The following is a 15,571-nucleotide window of genomic DNA, read 5'->3' as shown; positions in this document are numbered from 1 at the left end:
ATTAAATGGCGAAGCAGACTCAATGGCTCAAATGGCCTAATTCTGCTCCTATGTCTTATGGTCTAAATCATTATCAGCAAAGAGTTAAATATTTAATTTGCATGACTTAATCCTTTTGATTATTTGATTTCAATTATTGCTAATGAATTATTGTTGTAGTAAACTATTGTTGGCTTATGACTGTGATTTGAATTTTTTGATAAATGGCAAGAAAAGATAAATTTAGTTATTCAGTAATTTACATGGATTACGATGAGAAAGTAGTGGTATAAATACTAATGTAATTAGAATATATTGACAGTATATTAGCACAACGGTTTGCGTAATGCTATTATAGTGGTAGCTGTAAGATTAGGTTTTGATTCCCGCCACTATCTGTAAGGAGTTTGCACTTTCTTCTCATACCTGCATGGGTTTTCTTTGGGTGCTCCAGTTTCCTCCCACATTCTAAAGATGTACTGTTAGGGTTAGTAAAGTTGTGGGCATGCTTTTTTTGGCCCTGGAATCGTGGCAACATTTGTGGGCTGCGCAGCACAATACTCGCTGAAGCAACATACGCAAAATGCTCAGCCAAGATGTCGACTGTACTCCTTTCCATGGATGCTGCCTGGCCTGCTGAGTTCCTCCAGCATTTTGTTTGTGTTGCTTTGGATTTCCAGCGTCTGCGGATTTTCTTGTGTTTGTGACAATTCTCGCTGATTTGATTTGATACATACAATGCATTTTGCTACATGTGTGATGTACATGTGACAAAACAAAGTTAATCTTTAATATAGAATATGGAATGGTCTATACCATTCTGAGGGAGTTATTAATGCAGTTTCCAATGCAATAGACAGTAGACAAGGTATAATAAAACTACTGTTTCTAGGTCACTGCATAAATGGGAGTTATTGAAGACGTGGATAGAACAATGCCCTCCAGAAACCAGGCATGATTATTATCCTTCATTAAGAGTTGCCAACACATGAGCTGATGTAAATGGCGTGTGCAATTGATCGAATACACCCAAAAGAATTCTTTCATCTTTAGAAAAATATTTATTTTGTGAAATTGCTTTTGTTATCACAAAGTGGCCTATGAATTTGCTTACAAGTTCTCTACTGGCTTCAGCTAGAGTAAATCAAAGAGTGAGAACGCTTAACACAGTAAATCATGTTTAATTAAACCAATTTTCCAGGAAAATCTCAACAAAGTCAATTTTCGAAGTGTGTGGTGCTAATGATTATTATGGGGGTATGTTTCTTTTTAGAAAGTAGGAGTAACTGGAAATAATGGAGGATGGTGAGCATTCAGACCCCATTTCCTAAACAGGAACTCAAACCATTCCCAATTCCTAATCTGTATTCAGAGTAACTCAGCATTGATTGTCCTACATTTCAGTCCCCCTTTTGTAATTGACTGAATATTTCCCTACATTTCTCTTACGTCCAATGAAAAATAACAACATTGAATCCAGACTTTATGAACCTACATATCCTTTATGTCAAAACTGGGTTAAGAGATTAATTTAAAATTACTTTTCATATTCCTGCTGTAAAAGATTGCTAAGTATTGAGAAATTAGTTTAGATTAATCTTGAAGTGAAGTAACTGATAATTTGGAAGTTGGTTCAGAGGAAATTTCAATTACTCACACATGTATTTGTTGCTTTTTAGTTGGGTTTGAATCTACACACCAGAAAGAAGGAATTAAAATTTTTCATTTTCTCCTGATGGCGACAAATATAAGGAGGGATTTAGCGCTATATCAAACGCACAGACCTAAATATTGAAGAATTTGGTGGTAAAGGTTATAAAGCATTTAACAAGCAAGGAATACTTTGAGCTGTATCACCAAATCTATGCTTTCTTTTTCCATGAAATAACTCATGACCCAACTTTCATCTTCTGCTAGAAATAAACAAGGGAGTACTTTCCTGCAGATCTTCAGGGCTGGTTTATAGCAAAGGCTTGTGCATTATTGAAACTGGTTCAGCTAACAATCTTAGTATATCAGCAATTGATACATGCCTTCCTGTAGTCTTCTGATTGTAATAAGATCGGTACGTTGCTAGAGAGGAGTGGAGGAACCTGAAATGTGAGCGATATGCTGGAATACTTACAAAAAGGTGAGTTGAAAAGATTGAGTTGCATTATGATGTACAGTATGTGAAAGTTCTACAATTTTCCACACTGAATTGGAGGTGTGAAATTGCAGGCTGCACCTTCCCCTGAGCTACAGAACCTGTTCTCTCTCTCCACAGGGCAGTACCTTCATTGCTACGAAGATGGATTGCAACGAGGTTGGATGAAAGTTTCAGGGTGGAGGCAGGCAAGTTCAGAGTTTGGGTGAGGATGCGGGAGTTGGAATATAATGTGGAAAAACATGAAGTCGTCCACTACGGTGAAGTAATAGAAAAGTGGAGTATTTGTTAAATGATGGGAGGTTGAATGGTTTTGGTGTTTAGAGGCTCCTTGTACATGGATCAATGAAGGTAAATAGGCAGGTTCTGCAAGGAATTAGGAAGGCAACTGTTATGTTTGACTTTTATTACTAGAGAGCTTAAGTACAAATCACTTCTTACAATTATATAGCGTGCCGGTGAGACTACACTGGGAAAGTATGGCCTTATTCCCCTAAATAAGAAATGATATATATGCAAACAACAGGAATTCTGCAGATGCTGGAAATTCAAGCAACACACATCAAAGTTGCTGGTGAATGCAGCAGGCCAAGCAGCATCTGTAGGAAGAGGTGCAGTCGACGTTTCAGGCCGAGACCCTTCGTCAGGACTAACTGAAGGAAGAGTGAGTAAGGGATTTGAAAGTTGGAGGGGGAGGGGGAGATCCAAAATGATAGGAGAAGACAGGAGGGGGAGGGATAGAGCCAAGAGCTGGACAGGTGATAGGCAAAAGGGTATACGAGAGGATCATGGGACAGGAGGTCCGGGAAGAAAGACAAGGGGCGGGGGGGGGACCCAGAGGATAGGCAAGAGGTATATTCAGAGGGACAGAGGGAGAAAAAGGAGAGTGAGAGAAAGAATGTGTGCATAAAAATGAGTAACCACGAGGGGGAGGTGGGGCCTTAGCAGAAGTTAGAGAAGTCGATGTTCATGCCATCAGGTTGGAGGCTATCCAGACGGAATATGAGGTGTTCTTCCTCCAACTTGAGTGTGTCTTCATCTTTACAGTAGAGGAGGCCGTGGATAGACATGTCAGAATGGGAATGGGATGTGGAATTAAAATGTGTGGCCACTGGGAGATCCTGCTTTCTCTGGCAGACAGAGCGTAGATGTTCAGCAAAGCGGTCTCCCAGTCTGCGTCGGGTCTTGCCAATATATAAAAGGCCACATCGGGAGCACCGGATGCAGTATATCACCCCAGTCGACTCACAGGTGAAGTGTTGCCTCACCTGGAAGGACTGTTTGGGGCCCTGAATGGTGGTAAGGGAGGAAGTGTAAGGGCATGTGTAGCACTTGTTCCGCTTACACGGATAAGTGCGAGGAGGGAGATCGGTGGGGAGCGATGGGGGGGACGAATGGACAAGGGAGTTGTGTAGGGAGCGATCCCTGCGGAATGCAGAGAGAAATATATGCCATAGAGAGAGTGCAACAAATGTTCACTGGGATGAGGAATATGTTTTAACATGAGGTTAACTAGACTAGACAAAACTTCCTTGAATTTAGCAGAATGGAAGGTGAACTAGTTGAAGAATATGTCATTCTTATGGGACTTGGCAGATACAGGGATAATATTTTTCCTTGTTGGAATGACAACCGGTTGGATATTCAATATTGAGAGGAGAAGAATGGCCTGCATGCAGAGGCTAGTGAATCTGTGAAATGCTCTGTACAAGAAATATATCAAAGCTTAAATATGAAATTTATTCATGATGGATTTTGGTAGATTTTTATTTATTAAGAAAACATATCATGGGGTTAATATAGTAACATGACACCAAGGTAAAAGTGAGCTATCATCACATTGAACAGCAGAAAAGGCATGAGGGACTGGGTGACTTATTCCTGCTTCTATTATGTAAAAATTTATGACCAACTTTTACTTTAACTTTTGCATTCATAATAGTATTGAATAGACCATAAGCCACAAGCTGCCTGGTCCTGCAGCCTTGCGACTGTTCACTCGTTGGAAATACCTGTGTACTTCAACCTTAGAGATGACCAAGGTCATCCAAGAACTTTCTACAGGGGCACAATTGAGAGTATCCTGGCTGGCTGCATCACTGCCTGGTATAGGAACTGTACTTCCCTCAATCGAAGGACTCTGCAGAGAGTGGTGCGGATAGCCCCGTGCATCTGTAGATGTGAACTTCCCACTATTCAGGACACTTACAAAGACAGGTGTGTAAAAAGGGCTCAAAGGATCACTGGGGACCTGAGTCACCCCAATCACAAACTGTTCCAGCTGCTATCATCCAGGAAATGGTACCTCAGCATAAAAGCCAGGACCAACAGGCTCCAGAACAGTTTCTTCCTCCAGACTGATTAATTTACATTGATGCAATTGTATTTCCATGTTATATTGACTGTCCTGTTGTACATACTATTTATTAAAAATTGTTATAAATTGCACATTAAATATTTAGACAGATACATAACGTAAAGATTTTTGCTTCTCCTGTGTGAAGGATATAAATACTAAAGTCAATTCAATTCAATTTATTATCTCAATCAAGCTCTGATTCAGCAGGTATATGATTCAACTTCTATAAACTTGGAAACGACAGTTTTATTTAATCACTATATCTTGAAATGTATGGTCAAGTAGATAGCGTCCTCTCCTACCTAACTAATTTGTTCTTGAAGAATTACCACATGGCTTGGAATACATAAAACAGAAGGCCCACAGTTATTTTCATGTAATACTTTAAATGTGTGTCCTTACCTCTCACAAATAAATAGATCTGGCTTTCACTGGCTGCAGAATTGGCATATTTACAAGTGTAGTATCCAGTATCGTTGCGAGCAGCGTTCTTTAAAATCAGGTTACTGCAAAAGTACTCCCTGTTGTCATCGCACATGTCATTGGTTACTTTCAGTCTGTTTTTCATAGCATTAGGATAATTGGGTCCAGACCAGATCAAGGATGCCTGCCCCCTGTTAATCAATAATACATTACATTAATCACAAGCAAAAGGCTACTTCATTTCTATGCTATTTCTCAATTGGGTTTTCATTTTCATTTCACAAATGTTTCAACCTCATTTTAAATCTTTTATATGGCAAAGCTCTTCAGTTTCCCAGCTAGATACATGTTAAGGTGCATCTTAGCGCAGGGTGATACTGTGATACTGTGCTCCTTTTTGACTAAATATTTCTATCAGTAAATATGAACATAAGAATAATAACATAATGGTAAAGGACATCTGGTCCATTTAGTCTGACCCATGCAATGGTATTAACATAGTATACACTCTTAATCTCACCCAAATTGTGTGATCTCCTGGTAGAAGCAAAAAGGACAAGTTAGTAAATCTAGGAAATTACTCTTTGGTTTATCTGCGTGATTGAAACTAGTCCAGGGATCTGTTTGCATTCCCTGTTGTTTCTATGAATCACTTTTGTATGAAGTGATTTCTGCTCCATCCAGGAACAGATGTAAACCACTCCCAAAGGAACATAATGAGTTAATGCTGACAGTACAAGACAGTAGCCTATTCTTCATTCTCTGAAAAACAAAATATTTCCTGTTATTGAACTCAGATGTGGCCTGATACAAATTCCTGCTCCTCCCCTACAGGAGCAATTGCTGACGAGAACATAATCTATTTTATCACCTTGTAAGTCTCAAACCTATCAGCATGATAGCGTTCCAACTTTTTTAGTCTTCATGATTATCAGTTCAGTGGAACTCCTCTGCAGTCCTTCTGGGGCCCCAATAACATCCAGTGTGAGAAAAGATCAAAACTATATTCTAATTTCTGACTGGCCAAGACCTAGCAAAGTAGAAATAAATATTATGCTGTCTTATACTGAACAGTCTTGTGAATTGATCTTAACAGTTTGTATGCTTTATATATCATTAGAGGTGGATGTGTTCCAACAACTTGACTGCTTTCTCCTTCCACCTAAGTAAGTCCTCTTCCTGAAGGATTGAGAATTTGTTCATTCTATTGAAATACATTGCTAATCAGGAACCCAATGCCCGTCTCATGAGATCCATCTGAAGCAGCTGACTATACAGTCCCACCACATGTACATGTGCTGTGTTATTATCAGCAAACAATAGGTGAGTGGTGTTGATGGGTGTCCCAGAGGCTTCTGCCCATGTTTCCAGAAAGGGAGGGAACACATGCTTGGGAAATTGTCTATAATTAAGTACTTATTGAATACAGTAGTCATAAATGGAAGGGATTCAGTTTGAGTAGCACCACACATGCTTCAATGAGGTGAATCTTTAGCCAATCTGTAGTACTTGACAAAGAATGTAGCTACAATATTCTAGTGTTCTTCAGTAGACTTACAGCTTTTAAAAAATCCATTTGAACTGCAAATAACACCTTAGCTTAATTTCCTTTTGGAGAGAGGCACCTCCAACAATGCGTGCTTTACAAGTTATGAAATGAGAACCAAACAAATCCAAGGTAAAAAAAAAACAGGGGTATTTGGCCCTTGAATAAGCTGGCATTGCAGAAGTCAGACAACATATTCCTTAAAATGTCACATCTAAAAATGTAACAGTAAAGAAAAGTAATTGAGTATATTATGTGTTACTCTTTGTTTGAGCCCAGACTAGAAAGAAATCCTGGAGAAACTTATCAATCGTGATTTTGGCTGTGAGGAGATTTCTGGGTCAGAATTCTAATTCCTCAAACTCATCAGTTAGCCCATTGCCCAAAACTACTGTACAGGAGAGTGCCAACGCTAGATCCAGTTGGTGCAATGTGACCCTTTTATATCCACTCTCCCATTCAGTGCACTTTACAGATTGATGCACAGCTACCTTAACATCAAAGGCTTCCTGACTCAGTAAGTCAGAATAAAAATATCTAACATGATGTGAGGAGACTGCAAAGCAATGCTTAGCAATGTTGTAAGTCTGGTACAATGTGACATAGTAAGTAAATTTATCTCAAGAGAATGGTTGGAATGAATTGTTCGATAAGAACAAAGAAACAAACAACTAATTTTTCATTATTCTCATATTGTATGCTGATAGAACTACATTGAACACATTTCTCTTTTAAAATTGAACCTGAATGATTTAACTACTCTGCAAAGTGTATCAAGGAACCATCAAATGAACTTCCATATTTACGGTCAAAGTGCATTTTCAGATAATGCAGACTGGATATCTTTTCCAAAAGTTGTAAATCATGAGCTAATAATATTGAATGCATTAAATTAATGAGATGGTTCATGACCAGTGTAACTATATTTTTAGAAGAGCAACCATTAAAGTTGGAAAGACTAACAAAGACAAGGAAATTTAAAAAGTAATAAATGGATGATTCAAATGCAAGAGTGGAAGACTTTGTGATGATTTCCTGGTTGCAGCAATTATTCAAATTCTGCATCCATCCTGGAATTGGATGTCCAAGATGCCACACAATGATCTAAATACAAATTAACTCAAAGATGAAGTTGTTTTGGGCCTCATGATGACTTGGTAATTTGCATTTTGTTTGAAAATTGTCTTCATGCTTTTTAAAAATAAAATAACAAAGAAAACTGCCTACCCTTTTCATAGGGTCTTGTCTAAGCCTATTAAAATGTTATAACATGCATTGCGCTTAAAAGTAATTTACTATACAAATATTAGGTTGTTTAAATGCAATATAACAATGGCATTTATCATTCTTATTACACAAATGGTCTGTAGTCATGGGTCATGGTGAGAAAGAGAGAAACCGAGAATTGAGAGCTACCACAAGTTGCTAAATGGATTGCCCCCGGAGTTCCATAAGGATTTGTGATTGAAACCTAACTACTCACAACAGGATAGCTTGTGCGTTATTTGCCAGTGTAGTAGCTTTCCAGAGAATTGATTTATGTTCTCACTCAATCTCTGACATCTAATCCTTAGAAAGATGTGACATGTAGAATCCTTGTGGGTAGAGTTAAGAAACTGCAATGGTATAGAAGACCCTGATAAGAGTTATATACAGGCCTCCAAACAGTAGCCAGGATGTGCTCTGCAAATTACAACAGGAGGTAGATAAGGCATATAAAAGGGCAATGATGCCGTGACCTTCCAACTCTGACTTTTCATCTTGTTTTCTCCAGTCCTGCTGAAGGGTCTTGGCCCAAAACGTTGACTGTGCTCTTTTCCATAGATGCTGCCTGGTCTGCTGTAGCATTTTGTGTGTGTTGCTTGGATTTCCAGCATCTGCAGATTTTCTCTTGTTAATGTTATGATGGTCATGGGGATTTCAATATGCAGGTAGATTGGAAAAAATCGCGCAGGTGATGAATCCCGAGAGAACAAGTCATTGGATATATTTAAAGCTCAGTTAGACAGGTTCTTGATTAGTAAGGGCGTCAAAGGTTACGGAGAATGGTCAGGAGAATGGGGATAAGAGGGAAAATAAATCTGCAATGAGCAAATGGCAGAGCAGATTCAATGGGCTGAATGGCCTTGTTATGCTCAAGAAAAGTAACAATTTAAATACTATTATCTCATTCCTAATTGCAGCAAAATTGTTTCAAAATTTATGCAATTCCACATTTCATACGATTGCACTACTTTTATAAAGCATTTGTCTTCTCATCTTTTAACTCAGTCTATCTTTCCTTTACTTGCATTTTCTTTCTGCACCTAATTTATTCATCCTGTTTGCTGCTTCTTTCGCAATCTATATTTTTCACCCTGTCAGATGCTCCAGTGCTCTCACTGTCCCACTACTGGCTCAGATTTACTGGACAGACCATTATGAGACGAAAGATATGGAAAACAAAAAATACACCAAGCTGTAAGTGAAGTGACATATAGTGACATCCCTCATTCCAGGAAGGTCAGGGTCTTTACATAATTATATTTTTAGCACTAAATTAGCAAATTATGTTACGATTATTTACAAATTAGTCAGGTCAGATTTAGTTACAAAGTAATCAAAAAGATGAAAAAAAAGGTGCAAAGCAAAAACTGCTTGATAGCGCCACAATTAATTTACTTTTACATAAAGACTATGAGTTTTTTTATAACACAAAGTAAGGAAAGTTATTTTTCTTCACAGACAAGGGAAATTTAGCTCTTTGTGACTCAATAAGCAAATGGAAAGTAGGCCTACTTTGACTAATAGCAGCTCTGGTACATGGGGACTCTCTCCTCAGCAGTGTGAAGTGAATCACATTCCTTGGAGAATGGGAATATATATAAAGAATTATGAGGATAATGATAAAAAAAAATCGATAAGCATATTTTTATAATGATGTCAACTCCCTGAGCTAAATTGTACATCCCAGCATTTTCTATTTATATCTTCTATTTATAATAGTTTGCCTGGCCTTCAGATATCCATTTAATTCCTAAAAGACTATGTTATGCTTTATATACAAGATGATAATATAATTTTTAAAGGTAAGAATCACATTTCTGTGTTACAGTAGTTTATTCTTAGGTTGCTATTTGTATTTGGAGAAATGTTAGAAGACGAAGTGTCAAACTAGAATTTGCTTGAAATGAATCTTGCAGAGAAGTACATCTGTTAAAAACTGAACAAGAAGAAAGAATGACAGATGTAATTTATCACTGTAATGAGAATTAGATTATTCTAACACACACACACACACACACACACACACACGCTGCTGGAGTTATTCAGCAGGTCAGGCAGCATCTACGGAGAGGAATAGTAGCTTCCAACCTGACAGCATGAGTGCTGATTTCTTTAACTTCTGGTAATTTTTCCCCACTCCATCTCCTCTCTTTTACCATTGCCCATTCTGGCTCTCCTTAGCCCTTCTCTTCTCAACTGCCTATCACCTCCATCTGGGGTGTCTCCTCTTTCCCTTCCTCCCATGGTTCACTCTCCTGTCTTATCAGATTCCTTCGTCTTTAGCTCTTTACCATTTCCACCTATCACCTCCCACCTTCCCACTTCATCACCCCCTGTCTCACCCACTACCTTCTCCCTCACTTGACTTCACTTATCACTTTCTAGTTTGTACTCACTCTTCTCCACCCCACCTTTTTATTCTGGCTTCTTCCCGCTTCCTTTCCAGTCCTGATGAAGGATCTCAGCCCAAAATATCAACTGTTTATTCCTCTCCATGGATGCTGACTGACCTGCTGAGTCCCTCCAGCATTTTATGTGTGATATTCTGGTTTTCAAGCTTCTGGAGAACTTCTTGTGTTTAGGGTACTCTAAGCTGATTTAAAATTTTACAAGACCAGCACAGACAAGGTAGATATAATTGTTAAAAACATGCCCTTGTTCTGTCATTTGGGAACACCAATTCATCTTCCACTTGGGTGAAGATTTGTTTTGATTGCTAGTGGTAGCAAATTGTTAATGAAGATTTTGATAAGCATGCAAAGTATTTTTTCTTTTTCTTTTCCAGTAATCTATTAATAAACAGCCTCAAATCTCATTTTTAGTGGACATGTAACTAGGCATAAAACAAATCTGAAAATAAATTTCCCAAGTAGTTGAATAGCATAACATAAGCTAGGAAAAAGTTTCATATATTGAGCTGATGGCTGAGATACATTGCAGTACGTTCTTCATGCCATGTGATAGAATTGTAAAACTAATCATTATGCTATTTAATGATTCAACACTGAGTACAGACAAATATTGAATATCCTTAACACATTAGCATTTGAACTAATATTATATGGACCATGCAGCCTGAATTAGAGTCACACATTCGGCAATTATAATGTATAAAATAGATTTTTTGTGTGTATTCCATACAAAGTAATTTACTACTTGATAAGTTGAATTGATGAATATAATAGTAAAGGGTAATCATTTTCGTATGTGTTTTCATTAATCTTCATAACAAATCTCTGAAAAATAGCTGCATAAACCTGTTCTTTCCCTCTGTTTTAATTAATTTTGCTTTCTCATATGGTGTCACTAATTCCTAAGCAAAAACTTTGTTTTTTCTCAGCTATTTTAGTTAAGTGATCTTGCTGCTGACTTAACATCCAATACAAAGAATTTCTGTATGCAGACTGTCAAAATCCTTCATGATTTAAAGAAAAGCAACCAGATATCCTGTTAACCATCTCTGTTCTCATGAGAAAACTTCTTTTACTCTCTTAACTAAAACTTAACTGAATTTGCTATGTCTTTACCATAGCCTTAAAATACCTTTTGGGAAGAGAGCATAGAATTAAATGCAGTATTTGACTTAATACCTACCCAATGATTTATGTAGAAGGTCATTATCTTCTTGTTTTGTGCTTGCTAGTAAAACCTGAGAGCCTGATAGCATTTGCTGCTTTATTAACTCTGCCTTAACTTTGTGAACTTTGCTCAATTTATTGGACTAAAATGCCTTCGATATATCTTTACCCAGAAAATCATGAAGTAAAATAATGGAATTACTTCCCTTTGGGATCAAATTTGTTACTTCTGTTATGCCTTGGCGTTGTTTATGGGGTATCAGTGGACTTCTCACCAACTCCTGGCTAAGATGAGCTCGTTTATGTCTTTTAAATGAACAGAATCTGTGGTATGTCTGAGCGTGAGCAGGCAGAAGGTTCACTCCTGTATAAATCAGAAAATATCCAGATTCCTTTTAAGAGTTCTGACACTACTAATTCCAGTCCATTTCATCAATGGTCTGGCCCTGCGGCTACCCTGATAACTTCAACTCAAGGATAAATCCAAATGGGAGCATTTTCTAATCATAATGCCATACTTGACCAATGATGTACTATAAATAACATAAAATACTGTAGGAAGTATTTCAGAGTACAATGCATTCTCTGGGTTTGGATGATGCCCATTAGTCACTGGATCTCATTTTTGTATCACTGAGCCTTCCTTACGTAACTGATTGTTGACAATAATATATTTTGTACATTTCCCACCTGAATTTTAGTTCACCATAGATTGATATGTTTCCTTCCACGAAACTAATTTAGGAAGCACTGCAAATATTTCTAATAGAAATCTATTCAGGTCATGCAAATGTGTAATTAACAAAAAAAAAACAATTACAGGCTATACATATGACAGAGTGTTTTTCTCTTTCATTTGAGAAGCAATGCAAAATAAGACACAGCTAAGTAATGTATAGTCAGTTCTACTGTTTTAATATAAGCGAACTGGAAAAGTCCTGAGATTCTGATTAACAGTCAGCGGGATACTGATAAATATTTACACTGTCAGTCTGGAAAAGATATTGCAGTTTTAAATCAAGGCAGGTTACATATATGTGGGCAGTTAATCATTTGTTTTCAGGATATCTCAACTCTCCCACCCGGTTCCCTGCTGTGCTACAATCTTCCCACCTTGTCTGGGTCCCGAAAACTGTTTACATAACCTTATTTCTTCTCTTGAACTTTCTTTTTAGGCTAGGTTTAAATTTTATTTTGGTTTGTTGAGGAGGTCATGGACCAGACTGACAAACAATTGTCTTGACCTTTCAATTCATTGTTGAAAACTGCTTCTTCCTTCTCATTGAAAGATGGAATTATGTAAGGCATTACTTATCTGACAGATCTTCCAAAATAATGAACTATCCGGTCCAGTTTGATTAGTACTGAGCATTATAAGCTCAGTATAAAATAGAAACCCTGTCTTCATGCAGAATAAAAGAATACTGAGGTTAATTAAAACAGTTGAAGAGGCATTACTTTATTTGCGATACTTTGATCTGTAGAGATAAAGGACTAATCGTTTTAATACACCACAACAGTTTGGTACACGATATGAAGGGATTAAATCAAAGTCATCAAACACTTACTGTACAGAGCCATTAGGATCCAAATGAATGCATGGATTGCTCTGCATTCTACATTTACCCAGTGAAATGAATGGACAGACATGGTGTATTTAATGGTATTCAACTCACATTTGAATCTTGCTTGTGCAAAATCCACAAGTCACACAGAATCAAGTCTTAAAAGGACTTCAGCCTCACCAGGTGCATGGCGGTGGACTCTGGAACAGGAATCCTACCTTAGGTAAACCCCATTTAGGAACGGAATCTATCCTCATTTCCCACTCTTGACCTCGCTCTGAGTATCTTTTGAGCTTCTCTTCAATGGATGTCAGCCATGTCACATTTCCAATGTCCTTCCATGTCATCATGCTGCATCGCCTGCTCTCAGCAGTGCTACTAATTCATCAAGGTCCTGCCTCCCAACTGACTGAAGACCCTGGCAACACTTTCAGTATGCTGGATGAACTCAGCAGGTCGGGCAGCATCAGTTAGAAATGATGAGTCGACGTTTCGGGCCAGAACCCTTCGTCAGGACTGAAAGACAAAGGGGTGGGGGAGTGGAAGCCTCAGGGCTATGACGTCAATGCTTCCCCTCCCCCACCCCTTTGTCTTTCAGATTACTGGTCTTTCAACTGAAGCTACAAGCATTCTTCAAATCCTTCCCCATCTTTCATTCTTCAGTCCTGACGAAGGGTTCTGGCCCGAAACGTCAACCCATCGTTTCTAACTGATGCTGCCCGACCTGCTGAGTTCATCCAGCGTACTGAAAGTGTTGTTTTGATCACAGCATTTACAGATTATTTTGTGTTTATGACTGAAGACCCTATTTTTCCCCACCCAGATTACTCACCCCAATAGCTTCTGCAGATATCTGTTAGCTATTGAACACATCCACAACCTGCCATCTGTGTCCCATACTATTTCCTTTGTTAATTCCATAAAGGAGGAGGAAAGAGCTGCATATACAAAATATCAACTGGCAATGCAATTCATTGAAATCTGAAACAATTTCTAATTTATTAAGCCTCATAACTGGTATAAGAGTGAAGAAACAATAAAAGAGCTTGCGAAAATTTCTAGACTTTGAAATGAATGAGGTAAGAAATTTGGCAAGTGTCACAGAAATTTATTCTCTGTCAAGATCTCTTAATGCGTTACATGGTGATGTCAGCACATTGTACTTAACTTTGAAATTCATTCCAGAATTTAAAGAGGAAGAAAATAATGCAGTTTATAGTATGTTTGGCAAGCCAGGTGGATTACTGTTCATTGAACATCTAACAGTACACCACTGGAAAGGTCACTTTGCCCAAGGCACTGAGCTAATATAAATTGGCATCAATACCAAATGTCCTCCTCTATATCCTTCCATGTTATGCATAGTCATGTGTCTATGTAGAAGCCTATTAAACTCCATCAAACTACCTGTTTCCACTACTACCCCTTATAATCTATTCCAGGCACCTTCTATTCTGTGTAAAAACTTGCCCTCGTGTCACCTTTAATCTTTCCCCTTCTGACCTTAAAAGTACATCTTCTGGTGTTTGACATCTCTATTACGGGGAAAAAGTTCTGACTGTTTAGTCCATCTATGTTTCTCTGAATTTAAAAACATCTATCAGGTTTTCCGTCAGCCACCAACACCACAGTGAAAACAAACCAAATCTGTCCAATATTTCCTCATTCCTCTAAACCAGGCAGCATTCTGATAAACATCTGCTGCACCCTTTCCATGGTGTCTACATCCTTCCTACAATGGGGCAAACAGAACTGCAGGCAATTCTCCAAGTGTGGTCTGTCTAAAGTTTTATATAGCTGCAGCATAACTTCCTTACTCTTATACTCAACACCCCTACTGTCACAGTGGATCGACCCGATGCAAGAGCGCAGGTAACCACAAACACAATAATGCAAGCAATACTTTCTCAAACTCTACTCTTTATTCATCGCATGCTATGGGGGAAGTTACAGACTGATCTCCCAAAGAGCCAGTCTGGACACTACCCTTCCCCGGATCACAATTCTTCACAATTTATAACATTAATCATCATGTACACAGGAAATCTTACAATTACGTGAGTTAAGACAGTTTTAGAATAGTTTCGATCACATGTTAATATACTATTAGATGTAAGATCATCATTGGTTAGTTATAATAATTATTTTCTGCCAAAGCGAGACTGGGAACAGCATTAGTTCCTTATATTGACACCTTCCCCTTTCTCTTGAACATTCTATCCCCTACACTATCCTTACCATATTTAGTTATATCTTGAGATGTCCCCTCTGTATGGTCAAATAGAGGGGAGAGGACAAAGTCTAATACGTCACCTGTTGCTGGGTAGGGTTTCTTTAAGTCTTGCCCAACAACAGTAAGCTAAGGTGCTCATAAGGTGATTGATCATTAGCTAATCATTGTTCTTAGTATTTATCTATCCCTCTACTCTACCACTACCATTGAAGTCAAGCATTCCACACTCCCTCACTATGTTATCCACTATGCGACCACTTTTATTGAAAAATGGACCTGGACCTCAAGATCTCTCTGTATCTTAGTCCTAGTAAAAGATCTACTATATACTTTCTCCTTTTATCCTATGGATTTCCAGATACCATCGGAACCAACCCATTCTCAGTACCCCTTCCAGACCCCTCCATGTTCCATTTAGATTTCACTGCCAGGGCAAAATTCAGCTCGAATACTCAATTCAAAAATGTTACCTGACT

General features: G+C 38.2%; 1 protein-coding gene across 1 annotated transcript in view; it reads right to left on the bottom strand.

The window, feature by feature from the left end:
- The window catches only part of kdrl (kinase insert domain receptor like), a 222,878-nt gene that overhangs the window by 166,758 nt on the left and 40,549 nt on the right, over positions 1-15,571 (bottom strand). The window contains exon 3 of the mRNA XM_072270842.1: positions 4,887-5,098. Within this exon, the coding sequence (XP_072126943.1) occupies positions 4,887-5,098 (212 nt within the window). The remainder of the gene's footprint in view (positions 1-4,886; positions 5,099-15,571) is intronic.

Source organism: Mobula birostris, chromosome 10 (assembly GCF_030028105.1).
Source record: "Mobula birostris isolate sMobBir1 chromosome 10, sMobBir1.hap1, whole genome shotgun sequence".
NCBI classification, from domain to species: Eukaryota; Metazoa; Chordata; class Chondrichthyes; order Myliobatiformes; family Myliobatidae; genus Mobula; species Mobula birostris.
Note: the sequence above shows the minus strand (reverse complement) of the source record. Positions and strands in the feature narration are given on the sequence as shown.